This window comes from Strix uralensis, chromosome 3, assembly GCF_047716275.1.
Source record: "Strix uralensis isolate ZFMK-TIS-50842 chromosome 3, bStrUra1, whole genome shotgun sequence".
NCBI lineage: Eukaryota > Metazoa > Chordata > Aves > Strigiformes > Strigidae > Strix > Strix uralensis.
Genome location: NC_133974.1, coordinates 37,358,466 through 37,377,855, shown reverse-complemented (window position 1 = coordinate 37,377,855; position 19,390 = coordinate 37,358,466). Strand labels below are relative to the sequence as shown.

At 41.1% G+C, this 19,390-nt stretch overlaps 1 protein-coding gene across 2 annotated transcripts in view; it reads left to right on the top strand.

The window, feature by feature from the left end:
* PHIP (PHIP subunit of CUL4-Ring ligase complex) overlaps window positions 1-19,390 on the top strand; it is a 118,945-nt gene that overhangs the window by 14,323 nt on the left and 85,232 nt on the right. For both annotated transcript variants that reach the window (XM_074861911.1, XM_074861910.1), the window contains exon 7: window positions 8,218-8,378. In XM_074861911.1, coding sequence (XP_074718012.1) covers window positions 8,218-8,378 — 161 coding nt within the window. The remainder of the gene's footprint in view (window positions 1-8,217; window positions 8,379-19,390) is intronic.

Sequence of the window (19,390 nt, the reverse complement as noted above, 5' to 3'; positions counted from 1 at the left end):
GCACTAATGGTTGAGGAACAGTAAAGGTACTGAAGCCTTTCTATCTTGTGCAGGAAAACTGAATTTACATTTCAGTGAACATACAGAAGTAGTCATTTGGTTCCTAGCCTGATGAATCAGTGCAATTATGATGCTGATGGGATATTCTTTAGAATTAAATTTTTGTGTATGTTGTGCCAGCTGCCTTGTAGGTAGCTGTCTTATATGCAGTTAAAATACATCGGTACAAAATTTTTCTCCAGAAAACTACAGAATATCTGTAGAAGATAATAAAAGAGAAACAAAAATTGGATACAGAATAATCTTTGTCCATTTGCTGTCACTTGTGCAACATATCTTATAAAAAGTTGCTGAAGTGCTTAATTAAGAACAAAGAGCTATGTCATATGCTAATTTGCTTTGTTAAAGGTCCTGTCTTCTTGGATGCAGAAACGGAAAAAGAATTTTTCAGTAATGTTCAGGGGCTGCTGAAAAAGCACAGAACCAAAGCATAAAGCTTTGAGGGCTTTGAGCTCAAGGCTCTTGAGGAAGGAAGCTGGCCACTCAGGTGTGAAGACCTGAATGAGATTAGCAGTTAGCCCCAGACAACAAAGAATATTTTTCTTCGCCAGTGAATATATCTGCCTTTCAAAAAAATATTTCATGGTCTTGCTGAATAGTCCACTTCAGGAAAAATTCTGAGGCATTTTGCACTTTTTTCGCTGTTTCTTTATTAAATGATGCTGCTGTTTTGGTTGTAAAGAGAATGTGATGTTCTGAAAGTGGTGTAGATATCTGTTTTTAGAACTATAGTAGATACTTTAGGCCTAAAAACTAACCTAAGAGTACTTCATTAACTATATTATTCTGTTAATTATAGTAAAAAACTAAAAGAAAAGACCACCTTGTGTTAAAGGATCTGTGTAAAAGTAACATCTTCTTACACGTTTATTCAAGTCTAAAGTGAATAATACTGAAGTAAATGACTACTTGTTATTCAAGAAGAAATGAGCTATAGAAGTCTTCTGGAACTTTGAATAAAATACGAACTGAATAAATATATAGCGAAAGCAAGTGGGATTGCATTGAAGTCAGGGAACAGTTCGGAAATGCTTGAGATTGTATAGCTCTCATTTGTTTTTACCTTCTGCCTTTCAAAACATCTCGCCTCCTACCTGTCTGAATTAGTATGGATTGGCAGTTACTATCATTGAGCAAATTAATATTATATGTAAAGTTGTAGATGTCTGTAGAATTTTTATATTTTCAGAAATGTTCCAGTGAGGAGTCTGTATACTTTTACCTCCATGAAATGCCCAGAGACAAGTTCTGGCTTGATGAAATTGCGGGCTTAACCACTTTACTTGGTTGACAATGACCTTAAGCCAGGAGACTTAGAGTACTACATAGAGTTTATAAGTTGAACAGAAAAATGGTAGGAAGGTAGAAGTTAATTCAAGCTGCTTTTTTGATCTTTGACATATTTACAGAAGGGGTTAAAAAACCACCCAAAACTGAGTGCTTGATACATCTAGTCTTATTAGCTTGGAGAGTGAAAGGAGGAGTCTAGCAGTCTCTCATTACTATTTTTAACAGCTCTGAATGCCTTGGTATTCATTAGAGGCATGTCTAGCCTCTCAGCTTAATGAAACTCGATTCAATATGGGTAAGAGTTGTAAGTGAAGTATATTCTTTAGGTGTCCTTCCAGGTTTCTTCTGAATCTGGTTCTATTTTTGTGCGAATGGAGGGTGAATAAAAGTGGATTCTGTCTTCAGAGTAGAACTTTCATTAGTTAAATAAACTCCAGAAAGGAAGAAAACGAATGATAAACCATAATGATTTTTGTGTGTGCTTTTTTAAAATGTAAATTATACTTGGTACAAAAATAAATTGGATTTATCACTGACTCGTGTATAAGACAGATTACTATCCCTCATCTTTACGGCATATTTCATGTTCCAGGATAAGACCATGTAAATAAGACGATGGAATCAGTAACTTTCATAAAACTAAAATAAGAAACCCAAGGGAAAAAAAAAAAACCAGCATGGCTAATGCTGCCATATTGTTCAGACTCCCAAATTTCTCTTACTTTTGCAGATCACTGGTTTTCTCTGAGCTGCTTGTTCTATTTTGGGTGGGGAGTGAGTTAGAGACGTTCTAAAGCTTTGAGGGCATTCAGCTGGTGCCTGTTGCATGTCTTTTGAGTGGGAGAAAAATCTATACCCTTTCATAAGTTCCACTGAGAACTCCCACCACTATACCTTCATCAGCTTTATGTTTGATTTTTAAATTGTTCTGAGGGGCACAAACAAATACGGTGATCTTGACTCTTGGAGATGTGTGGTTTTCAGATTAAGGTTGTTGCAGCAATGAATTGTAACACTAGAAGTGAGATGTTAAAAAAGCAAAGTTCTGTTTTACTGAGTTGGTTTAGGAGCCCAACTCTCCATTCACACTTTATGTTCCTGAGTGGCCCTTATAAAAAAGGAATTTAAACTCTTACTTCTAGAGCTTAAGGTTAGAACCTTTGGGTAAAGAATGACATGTTTCTCATCCTACCACCCTCTTTTTCCTTTCTTCTCCTCCCCCCCCCCTTCCTTTTCCCTCTCCTTTCCCCCCCCTTTTCCTTTTTCTTCCCCTTTCCGCCCCCCTTTTCCTTTTTCTTCCCCTTTCCGCCCCCCTTTTCCTTTTTCTTCCCCTTTCCGCCCCCCCCTTTCCTTTTTCTTCCCCTTTCTGCCCCCCCCCTTTCCCTTTTTTCCCTTTTCCTCTCTTTTTTTTTATTTCTTCTAGTAAAAGGTCCTGAACAACTTGTTGTATTTGACCCTGCTTTCAAAGGAGGATTAGATGATTTTTAGAGGTCCCTTCCAACTTCAACCATTCTGTGATTCTGCAGTAATAAAAGTCAAAGTTCTGGCATTATATCTGGTGCGACACATGAAGGGAGCACAAAAAGGGCTTCTACAGGTCTTATTAGCAGCAGAAGGAACAGTAGGGCCTGCTGCTGAATAGGGCAGGGGACCTGGTGCTAAAAGACCTGGACAAGCTGAGGTATTCAGTGCCCTCTTGGCCTGTGTCTTCATGGGTAATACCAGCCTAGGGCCACTCTTGATTATGGTCGAAATGTTCATGGTGGTCAGGAGAGCTTCCTGAGGACTGGAAGAGAACAAACGTCACACTGTCTTGAAGTAGGGCAAGAAGGAGATTCTGATGAAGTAAAGGTGGGTCCTCCGTGCCTCAGTCCTTGGGGAAGTGATGAAGCAAATACTCCTGGAAGCCAGCATACTAAGGACAAGAATGGTTGAGGATAGTTGGCAGTGATCTGTGAAGGAGAAGTCATGCATGACTAGCCTGATAGCCTTTTAAATGAGATGAGTGGCTCGGAGGATGAGGGGACAGTAGTGACTGTTGTTTATCCTGACTTCAGCAAGACTTTGTAAACTGGCTCCCATTCTCACTGACAAACTGGTAAGATATGGGCAGAAATGCTGGGCTCAAAGGGTTGTGATCAGCAGAATGAATTCCAGTGACTGGCACGAGGGCCAGTCACTAATGGTGTACTCCAAGGGTTGATGCTAGAGCCAGCACTGTTCAGCATCTTCACTAATAACCTGGATGATGAAACATGAAGTTTTGCAGACAATGCAAAACTAGGAGGAGTGATTGATGGATCAAATGGTCTGTGCTGCCATTCAGTGAGGACCTTGACAGGCTGGAGAAATGGGTCAACAGGAATCTGATGAAGTTCCACAAAGAGAAGTGCAGAAGTCTTGCCCTTGGGCAGGAGTAATGTCATGCACCACTGGACATTGGGAGCTGACCGGCTGGAAAGCAGCTTTGTAGAAAATGAGCTCACTGTTCTGGTGTTGAACGTGTCAGACGTTGAGTCTACAGTGTGCCCTTGGACACAAAAACCAAGCAGCATCCTGTGCTGCTGGAGGCGGTGCGTTGGTGTTAGGTCGAGGGTGTTCCTTTCCTTCTATTCAGTGCAGGTGAGATCACACCTGCAGTGCTGGGTCTGGCTCTGGGCTGCTCAGAACAAGAAATACATGGACAGACTGGAGCTAGTCTAGCAAAGGACCAGGAAGATGATGAAGGGATTGAGGTATCTATCATACAAGGAGAAGCCAAGAGAGCTGGGATTGTTTTAGCCTTGAGAGGAGAAAGCATGGGGGCGGGGTCACCAGTGGGTATAAATACCTGAATGGGAGGGTGTTACGAAGGTGGAGCCAGACTCTTCTCATTCATACCTACTGACGTGACAGAGGCCATGAACACAAATTGAAATAGAGGAACTTCAATTTAAATATAAGAAAATACCTTTTGGGAGTCATCAAAACTCTGACACAGGTTGCCCAGAGAGGTTGCAAAGTCTCCATCCTTGGAGATAGTCAAAACCTGACTGGACACAGCCCTGAGTGACCTGCTCTAGCTGACCATGCTTGAGCAGTGGGGTTGGGCTACATGATCTTTAGAGGTTCCTTCCCACCTCAACCATTCAGTGGTTCTGTGACAGCAGACTATTTCAGTCTTTGAGGCTGGTCGTGTTGTGTGAAGATGAGCCCAGTTACCTAAAAACCAATTGGAACCAATTGGTAAATAATAGCATCTTGAATGACAAAATCTGTGGCAAAGTGTGTTCTACATGTTCAAAACACCAACAAAACACGTGGCTTTCATAGGCATTGGTTGTTACTGATCAGTCAGCTTCATTATTAAGAAGAATCCTGATTTTGAAACCAAAATGTCATTTGGAAGTAACTGGTGGGTTATCATGCTGTGTTGCACAACCACTTATTAACATCTGCTTTTTTTGTTTGTTTTATATTTTATTTATTTGTTTATTTTAAAGCAGGGTGTTATGTGTGAGTAGCAGAGAGGCGTTTAAAGCTAAGTTGATATTAATTTCCTCGTTTGGCCAGGCATTGGATGGGAATTCTTTCTGTGCAGTGTCCACTTCACAGTGCCCACTTCACAGTGCCCTTCCAGCAAGAAGCAGGCAATTTCTGTCCTTTCATCCTTTCCACCCTTCTTCTCTTCATGTTGATTGACTTGCTGTAAGGCCTAACCAGCGCTATCTAACCCTTCCTGGGGTAAAGTCTCATCCTCCTTCCCTCCCTTATTATGTATGGTTTGTGGCTCCCACTGCAGCTGTTTAACTGCTTATACCTTACCCTGTGATGAATACCTTTGTTCATACTGACTCATTTGTGTGAGGCCAAGCAAAATTTAAGCAAAGACAGAAAACTGCTAATATGGCTAAAATAAGAGAGATATGAGACTTGCTGTCACAGGGTTTTCTAAAATCACCTTTTTTCCAAATGCAGTTAAAATCAAGCTAAAATAGAGTAGAGACCACGTAAGGCCTGACAAGCATTGGTGATAGGTATGGATAACAATCACTATAAAACCAAAGGCCTATAATTAGCACATAGGTGTTATTATTATTAATGGTTGGTAGCCTTTCTCACCTTGGCTTGCACCAGAAAAATCAATTTTATTGTTTGGCTGCAGGAATTTATTTTGAGAGACAGTTTTTACCTGTACTTGGGAGGAAAAAAATAAATGCGACTGGGCTAGCAAAGCGTGCAGGTGACACACTGAACTTGTCAGTGTTTGGAATAAAAAGTGGTAAATAGGTTAGTTAAAGAAATCAAGCTGGATCACTTGGCAAAGTCAGTGAGAGTAAATATAAATAGTTAAATGGAGGGGCATATTGAAGAACAAGGGTGGATGCGAGAATTTAGTTTAAAACAACAATCAAAAAACCCAGTCTGAGAAGTATTTTTAAAATTATATGTTTATGGACAGTGTTCAAATGTGCAGGAGATTGATTCTTCCCCTTCCCTGCTGCCAATTGCATGATTTTAGTAAAATATTTTCTTACAATGGAATGTAAGTTTGTAATACTGATTTCTTCCATGTCAAATTACTTTTTAATTAACTTAATTCTATTTTTAACCAGTTTTGGGGTTTTTTGTATGTTTTAAGTTTTGATCAAGGCCAAAGAGTGAGACGGATCCCAGGGGTTTTTTTTTCGGTATCGCAGTGTTGCCTCATATTTCCTCCAGTAGGTTGATGGTTACAGAAGAAGGGGTCTTCTCACCTGTTGAGTTTCCCAGGGACATGTGAACTAGTAGCAAGCTGCCTATTAACACTTCACACCAGCAAGAATATCATCAGGAAAACTGGCTTAGGTTCTGTTAAACTTCACGTTCTTCAGTGATTTAAAAAAACCAAAACCAACAAAAAAACCCTGAAAACACCCCCCAAAACCTGAAATTTCTCTCAAGTACTTTAAAAGGTTTTTCATAAATCCAGATGTGTATTAAAAATTACATGCTTACATGAAGTCACTGGTTGTTTTAACCTAAAGAGTCTGCTTACGCTTTTGGTTTATTGACAGAATATCTCTGCAAATTAAACTTCTGGTTAAGGTTTTTTCCCTTTTTGTGAGCTATGGTTTTGGCATTGCTAGCAGCTGATTTCCAACAACCATCTCCATTTTACATTAAGAGCAAAGAAAAGGTAAGTTCTGAGTAGGTTGAGGTTATTGTGTAAGCTCACTTCACTATTGTGACAAAGACCTTCTGTGTTCTGTTTGTGTGTGTTTGGGGTTTTTTGTTTGGGGTTTTTTTGGGGAGGGAGGTGGGGTTTTTTAACTGTAGGATGATTTGTCAGAAACCAAAACTAGATTTATCTTGTGACTGAACTAATCTTGGTTTCCTGCTGTTCTAAAGTAGACTGTTGGCAAGGAAAAGCTTTGTCATAAAGCACGTGCAACTGCATCTTTTTCTTGTATAAGGGAAGGGTGAAGAGGATATAGTAAAGCCTTAAGGGAGTAGTGGCACATTGACTAAAAGTGCCTTGCTTCACAGCTAATGATTCTTCTCCTTCACAAACCATCTCAAACTAGGAGAACTTCCTTGAGTCCTTGGGCTACATAGGCAGTTAACTGAAATGTTTCAGGGCTGTTCTTATGGCCTGAGTCCAATGGGCTTGGCAGTTGTCCATACCACTAAGTGCTTTTGCTTCTTATAGAGTAGCTACAATCCAGGTTGCATATTTAATGTAGTTTGACCTGTGCTGACTCATGAATCAGTGTTTGGTTGGTCTGGACCAAAACCAAGCAGTGTGAGGTGTGTAGCTGTTTCACAGGTGCTAGGGAGTGAATGGGTGTCAGTGCCCAGACCCCTGCTCTGGTCCTGCTCTGTTCACTAGTACAGGCAGAGCCTTGGTCACGTGTAAAAGAAAGAATGGCTAACCAGAGTAGTAATGACAGTGTCTTGTTTTTCATGTGTCTGTAGTGCTGTGGACATTGTTGGGCATTTATGTTTTTACTTTTCATGTATTCAGGAGCTGGAGATCTGCATATATTACCTGGTTTATCACAATCCTGTGGAATATAAAATGTATCGCCATTGCCGTTCTTTGATCTAATGATTATATGGGGAGCTGTTTGACTAATGTCTATGTATCCATGCATGTAAGCATTATACTCTGTTGCTTTATCATTGCATGAGTAGCAGTTTAAAATTAGTAACACTGAGCTTTACTTTTTTTTACTGGAGTTCTCGATGGAAGATTTCCATTTCGTTAAAACAAAGTAGATTCCTGCTTCTGGACCTTCTTAGTTTTTAAACTTGGAAAAAAACCCCAAACCCTTTGAACAAAGTTCTGTTAGTCAAAATCAGATTTTTCTGTAAGGTTTTGGTAAATTTGTATGTAAATTTTTGGGTTGTTTTTTTGTTTGTTTAGCTGTAGTGGGTAGCAATATTCTTCAAAAAATAAATTGTCTTGCAAGTGGTGGATAAATGATTGATTGTGTAGACCTCAAAAAGCAGGTTGCCTTGGAGAAGATTTGAATGTTTGCTGATCTTCAGTTAATAGTGATGTGGAAGCTCTTAGGCTTGTTGCATTTGAGGTAGTTTACTCCTCCATGGAAGCTGCCTCAATCCTCTTGAATTTCTCACACTCGGTATAAAGTGAGAAGCATACGTTTGGGTACTTGTATTGCATCTTTATGCTCTGCCTCACAGTGTTTTGCATATGTCTATCATAAGCTACTTTTGTGTGTATTTTTCCCTAACTAGGACAAAATGAGAGAATTACTATAGTAAGCTGTTCATATGGCAGATATTCCGGTGCTGAAATAAACTCTCCATCCTGGAGAAGTATTTTAGTTTATGAACTTAATAGAAATGTTGTCTCTTCTTTTTATTTTCCCCATTTGGTAGTGGATACCCTGTTTTCAAGAAAACTAAACGGAAAATACAGACTTGAACGCCTTGTTCCAACTGCAGTCTATCAACATATGAAGATGCACAAACGAATTTTAGGACACTTATCTTCTGTATACTGTGTAACTTTTGATCGGACTGGCAGGCGAATATTTACTGTAAGTACAAAATTTTATTTTTGTAGATACTTTTTCAAGAACAGATAGCATGTCATCTAATGATTTCCAAAAACTAAATGTACTGATGTTGTGTATCAAGAGCAGATAAATAAATGCTTTATTTCTGCTACTCTTGTGCTTTTTTAATAACCGTGCTGGTTTGCATGTTAAAATAGTTTTGGCGTACATGTCTTAAGGCTGTGATGGTGATGGTGATCTTAAGATGTGATGGTGATTGCTGATCTGTGTAGTTCAGTCAAACTCGGGTTATTTTCAGTGGAAAGGAATCGCCCTATGTAGATTCTTTCCTCTGGACTTGTTTTCTCTAGTGAAAACATAAGCAAAAGAATGACCACCACTACAGAATTTGATTGGGAAGTCAGAGAGAACAGTCAATATGTAATTAAAGAGTATTTTGACTCTTTTCTATAAATCTGAAGCATGACTATTAATCATCTGACAGTACACTTAGATTGAAGGAAACAAGAAAGCTGAAAATTCACATGGTGTGTTGTAACAAATGGCTCATAAGGAATTGCCTTTATGAGATCCTAGTAACTTTTTTTTTAAACTGGTGTTCTTAGTATTTTTAACTATTTAGTTTTTGTTGTTAAAAAATATAAATACTAGATGGATGTCTGAAATCACTGCTGAAATTGCAAGTTTCCTAAGGAATGGGAATTCATAAAACCAGATATGTGTCAGTGTAATTTGGATTTCTTGGTAAATAGTCAATTTTAGTAGAGGCAGAGATCTCTTAAATATGCACATTGTGCCAGTCTGGGACACTTTGGCTGCATTTATTACCTTCCCACAAACACTGGATGTAATTGATACCTTTGTGTATCAAGGAGATTGATTATGTCTTTTCTAACCTCATGGCAGGTAACTCGAACAATGCAGGTGGAAGTACAGTTCAGTTCTTCTACTTTATGTATTGCAGTCCTATCTTCTAAAATTCTTTCAAGGCGGTTGTAAATAATTCACCCTTTCACCCACACACATTTTACTTTGTTGTACGGAGGCATGTGTGGTTGCAGGGATGTGGGACACTTGCAGTGTTTTGAACAGACCTGTTTATTTGTTCACTTGCTACTTTAGGCATAACAGAGACTTTTTTCATACTCCTTTAGATTTCATCAGCAAGCTAAGTCCCTCAGTAGTCATAGGCATTAAATTCTTATGCCCTGTAGTTTATGCATGATTAACCTGTCAGGAAAAGGGCTCTATTGTGGGTTTATTTTATATGACATGGCAGAATGGAGTAGAGATTTTATGTGTACCAAGTATAAAAATCACCTATGCTCACCCTGTTCACCTCTAAATAAAGACAGCTTTGCTTCCTAGATGAAGTGCGTAAAACTCCTTGTTAAGGTCTTCTGACTCTCCATTTTCTTAAAACTTTCCCATGTCCCTGAAATCTTTCCTCTTCCAGAGATACACTAAACTTCCTCTTGGGTGCATCTGCAGTGATGATTCCTTGTTGCACATTCCCTTGCATTTTGCAGTCTGATTTAAAAGTGATTAAAGAGAGAGAATTCTCTTGACTGTAACAGCAATTTGTTTCCAAAAGGAAAGTAGAAGAACCTGAAATAAAATGCGGGAGCGATACTGCTTCTGCAACTTCAGGGCTTTCCTGGCGGTCCTTCGCTGACAGATACGCTGGTGTCCTGGTATTATTGCTTGAAAAAGGTCCCAGTTTAGATCATGATTGCTTCAATCTAGTGTTAAATAAAGTGTCCATAGAAATTAATTGAGGCTGGTGAATTTTCATTTTGGAGGATCTGGGACAGAACTTCTTACCTCTGTGTTCTCAGGCAAATCCAGTGTTATTTGTATAGATGTTTTAAGTGGTTGTTGGCAAATGGAGAACAAATGGGTCATATTCCACGTTACAGTAAAATCCAAGTTGCTGTAGCTGGCGTGATGTAGTCAGTTGACAAACAGTCATGAACTGCTTTTGTTGTAATTGCGTTTGTATAATGAAATGGTGCCAATTCTTTCAATCTAGACCACTACAATTTCTAAAGTCTCTAGTGTAGTAAGTAGAAACAGGAATTTATAATAAAAAGTAAGCCAAACTTCATTCCAGATGTGCCTGTTGTCAGCATGTACATTTGCAGGCATCAGTAGGGAATCATTCTTGCTCTGTTTTTACTCTACAACCTCCAGCATTCAGTGTGACATGAGCTAGATAAGAGGTTGTTTCGGATTTATAATTGGTTCTAGAAGATGCATCATAACTGTTTCCTTTTCCTTCTGACCTCTGAAGGATTGAAAGCCTCTAAATTCAAGGTCTCTCTATGTTCTGCTTCAAATTAAAAGGGAAAGAAAGTGATCTCAGCACACTTTTGAGTCATACTCTCCTGGGAGATGTTATCTTTGCTAGGAAGAAGATGCTCTTAGTTTGCCTAAAGGCAGTGAAAACAGGACATTATGCAATTTTCCTACTAGCTAGTAGGTCCATACTGGGTTTGTGTGTCAGGGTTTTGGTAGCGGGGGAGCTACAGGGGTGGCTTCTGTGAGAAGCTGCTAGAAGCTTTCTCTGTGTCTGACAGAGCCAATGCCAGCTGGCTCCAAGACAGACCTGCCGCTGGCCAAGGCAATGGTGGTAGCACCTCTGTGATAACATGTTTAAGAAGGGGAAGAAAACTGCTGTGCAACAGCAACTGCAGCTGGAGAGAGGAGTGAGCATATGTGAGAGAAACAACCCTGCAGACACCAAGGTCACTGAAGGAGGAGGAGGAGGTGCTCCAGGTGCTGGAGCAGAGATTCTCCTGCAGCCAGTGGTGAAGACCGTGGTGAGGCAGGCTGTGCCCCTGCAGCCCATGGAGGTTAATGGAGGAGCAGATCTCCACCTGCAGCCCGGGGAGGACCCCATGCCGGAAGAGGTGGATACACCCAAAGGAGGCTGTGACCCCGTGGGAAGCCCACACTGGAGCAGGCTCCTGGCAGGACCTGTGGACCTGTGGAGAGAGGAGCCCACAGTGGAGCAGGTTTGCTGGCAGGACTTGTGACCACATGGAAGGGACCCACACTGGAGCAGTCTGTTCCTGAAGGACTGCACCCCGTGGGAGGAACCCCATGTTGGATCAGGGGAAGAGTGTGAGGAGTCCTCCCCCTGAGGAGGAAGGAGCAGCAGAGACAAAGAGCGTGATGAACTGACCACAACACCCATTCCCCATCCCCCTGTGCTGCTGAGGGGGAGGACGAGGTAGAGAAAATTGGGAGTGAAGTTGAGCGCCGGAAGAAAGGATAGGTGGGGGGAAGGTGTTTTAAGATTTGGTTTTATTTTTCTTGTTACCCTACTCTGATTTGATTGGTAATAAATTAATTTCTCCAGGTCGAGTCTGTTTTGCCTGTGATGGTAATTGCTGAGTGATCTCTCCTTGTCCTTATCTCAACCCATGAGCCTTTCATTGTATTTTCGCTCCCCTGTTCAGCTGAGGAGGGAAGTGATAGAGCGGCTTTGGTGGGCACCTGAAGTCGAGCCAGGGCCAACCCGCTACAAGGTCATGCAATGACTGTTTCTATTTATATTCTTTTACGGATTTCGCAAGAGATTTATGAACATCAGCCTCTTGCCTGTATTTTTTCTGAATATACAAAAAAATTCTTTATGTACAAACTGGGTTGTCTTAGTAATTTAGGCTTTTTTTAATTAACTACAATTAAGGCATCTTTACTTGCAAAGACACAGCTAAAAGACATATCAGCCATCAGTGAAGAAAACCTAGTTATTTCAGAGATTGTATTATGGGTCTCTTAAAAAGTATGACTTGTAGAACCCATGCACGGTAATAGAAACAAGCATTGTCTTCTCTGGTTCCTGCACTACTTAACTTTTTGACTGCAAAGAGGGATGGCCATCTCCTTTTTCCCACCTTTATCTTCCTGTGTCCTCTAAGGTTACTCTTTCTAGGGAATAATAAGCAGCATTGTGTAAAAGTCTCTGAGATTCCAACACAAGATTAATTTGTACGTTTCTTGGCAGTTTCGTGTCAGCCCGCAAGTCTGTAATGCTAGGAAAGTAAACCAGTTTTACTCCATACCTTGGCAATGCTGTCATCAGTTCTCTCTTGGTGCTGAGCTTGTTCTGGGATTTACTTTTGACAAGTGCTTCTTAATAGACCCATAATTCTTAGCAGTTGTAGACATAACCTTGGAAACATGAGCTGTAGTGTAAGCCAATGCTCTTGCTAGTAGAACTGCAACAGTATTTTAAGAGTTGTGAATTGTCCCATTCAGTTCAGATAATCCCATGAATTTATTTGAACTCTTAATACTGTTATCATGCCAAGATGCTATAGAATTTACATTTTTACCTTAATCTTTTTTTCCTTCCTTTTTCTTTTTTTCCTTTTCTTTGGTTTCCTTTTTTGTTATTGAGACTTGCTAACAGTCATTTAATTTTTCTCTGCAGTGGCAATGTACAGCACATGCCTCTATAGCTATACTATAGCCAGCTGGTAGGGAGCAGGCTTGTTTTATGCTGATGTTCTTTCTTTTTGTCTCCTCTGCTTCTTGGGGTTTTTTAGTGGTGACTGCACTTTTGAGAAGAATACACAAGCTGCTTCATACTCTTAAGTCCCATAACAGTAGAACAGAATGAGCTGATATTGTTGTTCAGATAATCATTGCCTTGAGTAGGTATAGAGTTTGAACCTTTTTGAAGCTTTAGATACAGAAGTGAAAATTTGAATCTAGAAACACAGGAACAGTTATGGAAATTGAGTGAGTAGCATGGGGAAAAACCCCCCAAATCTGAGTCCTTTTATTGAGTGGTCATATGTTTGTTTTAAGGAAGCAAAGGGTTTAAAATTGAATCTGCTTAGCACCTTACAAGCAGAGCTTAGAGGAAAAAAAAGGGGCCCTTTTTCTCTAAACTGCTTATAGAGCTCTAAACAGCAAGTTTTCTAGTTCTGTTGTAAACCTGTGTTAACTGGTTCATTGGAATTGATTTGGAAGTGTGCATTACTGAGCTTGTTTCCTCTTTCTTTTTCCTTCTCTGTAGCCTCTCAGCAGCTTAGTAGAAGTGAATAAATCAAGCTATAAGTGAAACTAGCCTGTGTGTATATGGTTGTCACAAACATTTTGTGACTAAGCCAATAATTTAAACTTTTTTTAAAAACAAATAACACTGTGTGTCACTTTCAAGGTATTCAATATGAGTGAGATTTGGAGCCTTTTCAAAAGCATTAAATGCTAACAACTACCTTTAAATTCAGTTAAACAACTAAATTTAAGAGGTCCTCGCATCTTCTTTCTTGTAGAAGTTCTGGGTAGGTAAGTATATTAATGGGAGGTCCCGAGTTCTACCTATTAATTAAAAGCTATTCCTGAAGGTTTTCTTTTAATTTCTTTTCATACAGGTATTTGAGCTGAGCTAAAAGTAGCAATAAAGGTAGAATAAAATACATAGTAGGTTCATTTATTGAGTCTTAGTTCAGTGGTTCTGAATCAAAAAAAGTCAGTGATCTAGAAGGAAATGGTCATTTCAAGAGTTTGATAAAGATTTTGAGAGAAAAGTAACAAGAGTTAGACTATTGAGTACTTGGTTTTCATATTCATACAGTCTAATATGGTGGGGCAACAAAGAGCAAAGACTGCAAACGCTTGTTACAGTTTGTAAGGATACAGTTTGAAGTTCTGAGGTAATTCAGAAGGACTCTTGAGGTTCATGCCTGTCCTGGTTTAGCCAGGATAGGGTTAAGTTTCCCCAGCAGTGGGGGGGAGCTCTAGCCGGGTTATTCAGATACCATGCGGACATCACATCTTGGCTGCGGGACAGTTGGTTACCACGTGTACTGTGGGATTGGCTCTGTTATCACTGCTGTATTGGTAGAGATTTTGCTCTGTTCATTGTTATTACTGTTATTGTTATTGTTGTTGTTTGCTGCGTTGCTGTTGCACTGCTGTATTAAACCTCTCCTTATCTCAGTCTCGGGGCTTTGTATTTCACTCCCTTTGTGGGGGAGGGGCAGCGGCCGCGTGGTCTCAGACCCCGGCAGGGGCTAAACCATCACAATGCCAAATAATTGGATTAATATATACTTACATTGCTGTGTTATGGGTAAAATGACTACCAGAGTTCTAGCTTAGATGAAATTAAGAGAAATGACAGAATTTGTGTTATATTTGCTGCTAGACTGCTCTGATTTTTTTTTTTAATGATAAACCCTAGGGATATTGGAGAATTTGAAGATTAGTGCTCAGAAAAGATTTGTGGCACTGTCCAAAGCTTTGGAAAATGGTGCCTGTTAGTAAGGTGCTCTAGCAGGCTTGAGGTATAGAACTTCCAGTGTAAAAGCAAAGGGGTTGTTTGATTATTGTACAGTTTTGTCTGTGGGGTACTTTTTTTCTTTGGATCCTATTACAACTGCATTAAGAGTGTAACTTTCCATTAGAACAACTTTATCAAGGGCTTTGGCGACTTCTAACTTTTGGAGGTGCTGAAAGTGTGCAGGGGAGAGGAAGCTTTTCGTTATGGATACTGAGACATGTGAAAAAGAGAGTAAGAGGCAAATACGGGGCAAAAGCATCTTTCTCAACAAACCACAGTGACGTGAGGAAGTGGTGGACCAGGTAGGTAAGCAAAGGTTGTGGGGTGGTGTTGATGGAAGAAACCCTGAAAACAATAAGAAGGGCTGAAGGGGGCCCACCCCAAGTGTATGCACACAGATCAAGAAGTGCATTATGGGGAAAGCTTTCATGCTTTAAGAAATCAGCCTGACTAGGTGCCCATCTGAAGTGCCTGTGCACTAACGTGCTATGGAGAAAAGCAGGAGGAATTGCAATTGTGGGTGTAGTTGCAAGGCTGCGATCTCATTGGGACCAACAAGGTAGGGTGTGGTTGGCTAGCTCCCAGGACTGGGGTGCTGTTGTGGATGGACACAGGCTCTTCAGAAAGGACAGTCCGGGATGGCAAGGAGTGGGAGTTGCCCTTCATGTGAGACTGTGGCAGGAATGCCTGAAGCTCTGCCTGGGGAGAGGTGATTAGCCAGCTGAGAGCTCATGGGTGCGGGTTAGAGGGCCGACCAGTGTGGATGACATTGGGGTGCGTGTCTGCTACAGGCTGCCTGATCAGGAAGAAGAGATGAGGCCGCCTTCGGACGATGGGAAGAAGCTTCACCTGGCCTCCTGGTTGACTTGAACCACCCTGGTATCTGCTAGAGGGGGAACATAGCAGTGTGAGGCAATCCAGGAAGTTTCTACACTAGTACACTGATGACAGTGTCCTGGCTCAGGTCATTGAGGAGCTGACAACAAAAGTCATTCTGCTGGATCTGATAGATACAAACAGTGAAGAACTGTTTGGGGTTATGAAGGTCAGGGGTGGTCTTGACTGCAGTGAGCAGGAGGTGATGAAGTTCAGGATCCTGTGAGGAGAGACCAAGGCAAAAAGCAGGATCACAGTCCTGGACTTCAGAGAAGCAGGTTTTGTCCTGTCTGAGGGCCTGCTTGGAAGAATCCCATGGGAGAGAGGAGGGGTCCAGGAGAGCTGGCTGTTTTTTAAGGGTCACCTGTTCCAGTCTGAAGAATGGTCCATCCTGATGAACAGGAAAGCAAGCAAAGGTGGCAGGAGGCTTGAATGGATGAGCAAGGAGTTCCTGACAAAACTCAAACACAAAAAGGAAGCATGCAAGAGGTGGAAGCAGGGAGAGATGACTTGAGAGAAATACAGAGCCATTCTCTGAAAGTTCGGTTAAGAAAGCTGAAGAGAGCCTGGAGTTGAATCTGGCAAGGGATGTGAAGAGCAACAAGAGTGGCTCCTTCAAATGTATCAGCAGCAAAGGGCAGTCTAGGGAAAAGGGGCCTGCTCATGCATGAGACAGGAGAGCTGGTGACAGAGGACACAGAAAAAGATGGGATGCTTGATGTCATCTTTGCCCCAGTCTTTATGGTGTCCTGGTTTCGGCTGGGATAGAGCGAATTTTTTTTTTCCCCCTCTTCTTTTTAGTAGCTAGAATAGTGCTGTGGTTTAGATTCAGTATGGGATTTGATATGAGAAGAATGTTGATGTACTGATGTTTTTAGCTGTTGCTAAGAAATCAAGGACTTTTCAGCTTCCCGTGTCCTGCTAGTGTGCAGGTACACAAGAAGGTGTGGGGGAACATAGCCAAAACAATGGACCCGTATTGGCTGGTGGAATATTCCATATCATCTAGCGTAATGCTCAGTATATATCTATATACTCAGTATATAGATAAGGGTTGATCTTATCTCTGGTTTCCAGGATTTTGGATTTCTGGGATCACTAGCCTGGAACGGGCTAGGCATCGGTCAGCAGGTGGTGAGCAATCACATTGTGCATTACTCATTTGTATTTTCTATTATTACTATTATTATTATTTTATTTCAATTATTAAATTGCTTTTATCTCAACATATAAGTGTCCTTACCCTTACCCCTTCAACTCTCACCCATTCCCCAGGGGTGGGGGAGGGTAAGTGAGCAGCTGCTTGGTGTTTGGCTGCTAGTCAGGTTTAAATCACAACAAGTGGCCAGATGTGTCTTCAGGAATCCCAAATCCTTGAGACCAGAGGGAAAGTCTGGAGCAAGGAAGATGATGACTTGGTGGAGGGGGATCAGGCTAGGGAACGTTTAAATGAGCTGGTCATACACAAATCCATGGGACTTGATGCTGAGGGCACTGGCCAGTGACTTTAAGGCCACTCCCAATTATCTTTGAAAGGCTGTGATAATCAGGAGAGGTTCCTGAGGACTGGAAGAGAGCAAGCGTCACTCCTGCCTTCAAGAAGGACAGGAAGGTGGTTCCAGGGAACTACAGACCATTCATCTTCATCTCAGTCACCCGAGAAGGTGATGAAGCAAATCCTCCTGAAAGCCATCTCCAAACATATTGACAATAAGAAGGTGATCAACATAGATGTATGAAGGGGAAAATAATTCCTGTCCAACTTGATAACCTTATATGATGAAATCACTGAGTTGGATGAGGAACAGTAGTGAATGTTGTTTTTCCTGACTGTAGTGAGGCATTCAACACCGTCTCCCATAGCATCCTTGTTGACAAATTGATGAGGTACAGGCTACATAAGTGGACAGTGAGATTGAAAATGGCCTGAACCACCAAGTTTGAAGGATTGTGATCAGCCGCATGAGGTCCAGCTGGAGGCCAGTCACTATGGGTCTACCACAGGGTTTGGTACTGAGCCCAGTACTTCTTTAACATTTTCTTTAAGGATCTGAGTGATGGGTCAGTGGGTATCTTCAGAGGATGTGCAGAAGATAACAAAATCAGGAATGGTCAATTCATCATCATGGGCAACCTGCTGTAGGTAACCCTACTTCAGCAGGGGGGTTGGACTAGGCAATCCCCAGAGGTCCCTTCCCACCTCAGTGATTCTGTGATTCTGTCTGTCCCTTGCTGTTCAGCTCTGCAGACTGATTGTTTTCCCTGGGCTGGCACTGTAGCGGTCTAGCAGTTAGATAAGGCAGATGTGTACCCCAGAATCTCAGCATGGAAGTTTTATGTAAAAGTAGAAATAGTATAGCCTGTACCATTGCTCTCCTTACCCAAGAAGCAGAAAATGTAATTATTAACAAGCTTCCCTTATCTCCGTTGCCAAATAGACACGTTCCTGCTACAGTCTCTCTTAGGAAAAGTTTTTAGAAGTAGAAACTGGCTGTTGCTTGCAGTTACTAACCAAGATGTCACAAAGCAGCAGTCCTTGGTTGAGTGTTGAGGTTAACTGTTCAGAGCGGTGTTCTTCTATAACGCTGATTGCTTAGCATCAGCACCCTTGGAGGACCAAAGAGAAATCTGAAGTCTCACACTGTACTTTTCTGTGAGGAAAGAGGGATGTTCTCTTAACGGAAGTAGTTGTTTAGAAGGAACATGCAGTGGCACTGAATTTGTTTAACAACCTTAATTGGAGGCTCAGAAGTTTATGCTGAAAATGACTAGGGCAGAGATGTGGGAGAAGTTGTCTTGCCCACATCTCTGCATTCATGGGTGCACCTGTGGAGAGCTGGGAAGAAAGGAAAGTCATGCCCTTAAAGTTATGTGCACCTGAGGAAAAGTAGAAGCATGACAGCTGGTAAATCAGATTACCTACCAAGGTATTCCAGAAATCACATACACAGTAAAGTTTTAAATTACCTCGATTTTGCATTTCTGGAGTCCCCCTGCAAAACATTCTGCTGGGTTAAAATGCCACTAATGCTCCAGAGTAGGCTTTTTGCTGATGCTAGAGATAAAGACTTTCTGTAGGGAAGCAACCTGTATTTGTCATCTGTAGAAAAATGCGCTCTCTGTGTACCTAGATACAATCAGTATTCTTTTTACTGTTTCAGAAACTGGGGCTGTAGTTGTATCTCGTTGTGTTAAGAGATACATGTCTTGTCTGAATTGATATAAATAATACAGGAAGAGAGAAGCTGCTGTGGATAACTGCCTGCGAGCCAGAAACAACTTCTTGTACACTAAACAAACAGTAGGCTGAGAAAGTTTTCTGGTTTGCAGGGTATTGCTACGAGTGAGAATGGATGTGTAATTGTTAGGTAACTGCAGGTATGCTGTTTTCCTTCTCTCAGATAGTAGTTTTGAATCTGAACCACTACAATGAGTAAAATTTAGCTACATTTTCAAGTAGAAAAGTGAATTTATGTTTTTTAGTAATGACAAAAAAAGTTAAGGAAATAAGGAGAAATAAATTGTCTATCCATCAGCATGAATGTAATGTAAACAGGCTAGTCAGTATTTATTAAAAAATAGCAAAAATAAAGCTTTCCAAATGCTTTTATGCATTCCAATAACTGCAGGATGTGTCTGGGTTCCTTTTGAAAGCGTTTTCTGGAGTGTTTGCGGGACAGCTCTACGTCACACCAGGTGGCTGTGTCGGTGAGAGCTTCCCGATATGGGGCTGCCCAGAACAGTACCTGAGTTGAACTGTGACAGTGTGGGATTTCTATAGTTACGTGCATGTAGACTGAAGAGTGTATTAAGGAAGGAAAATACATGTAATTTCTGTGTTTACAAAAGTTGT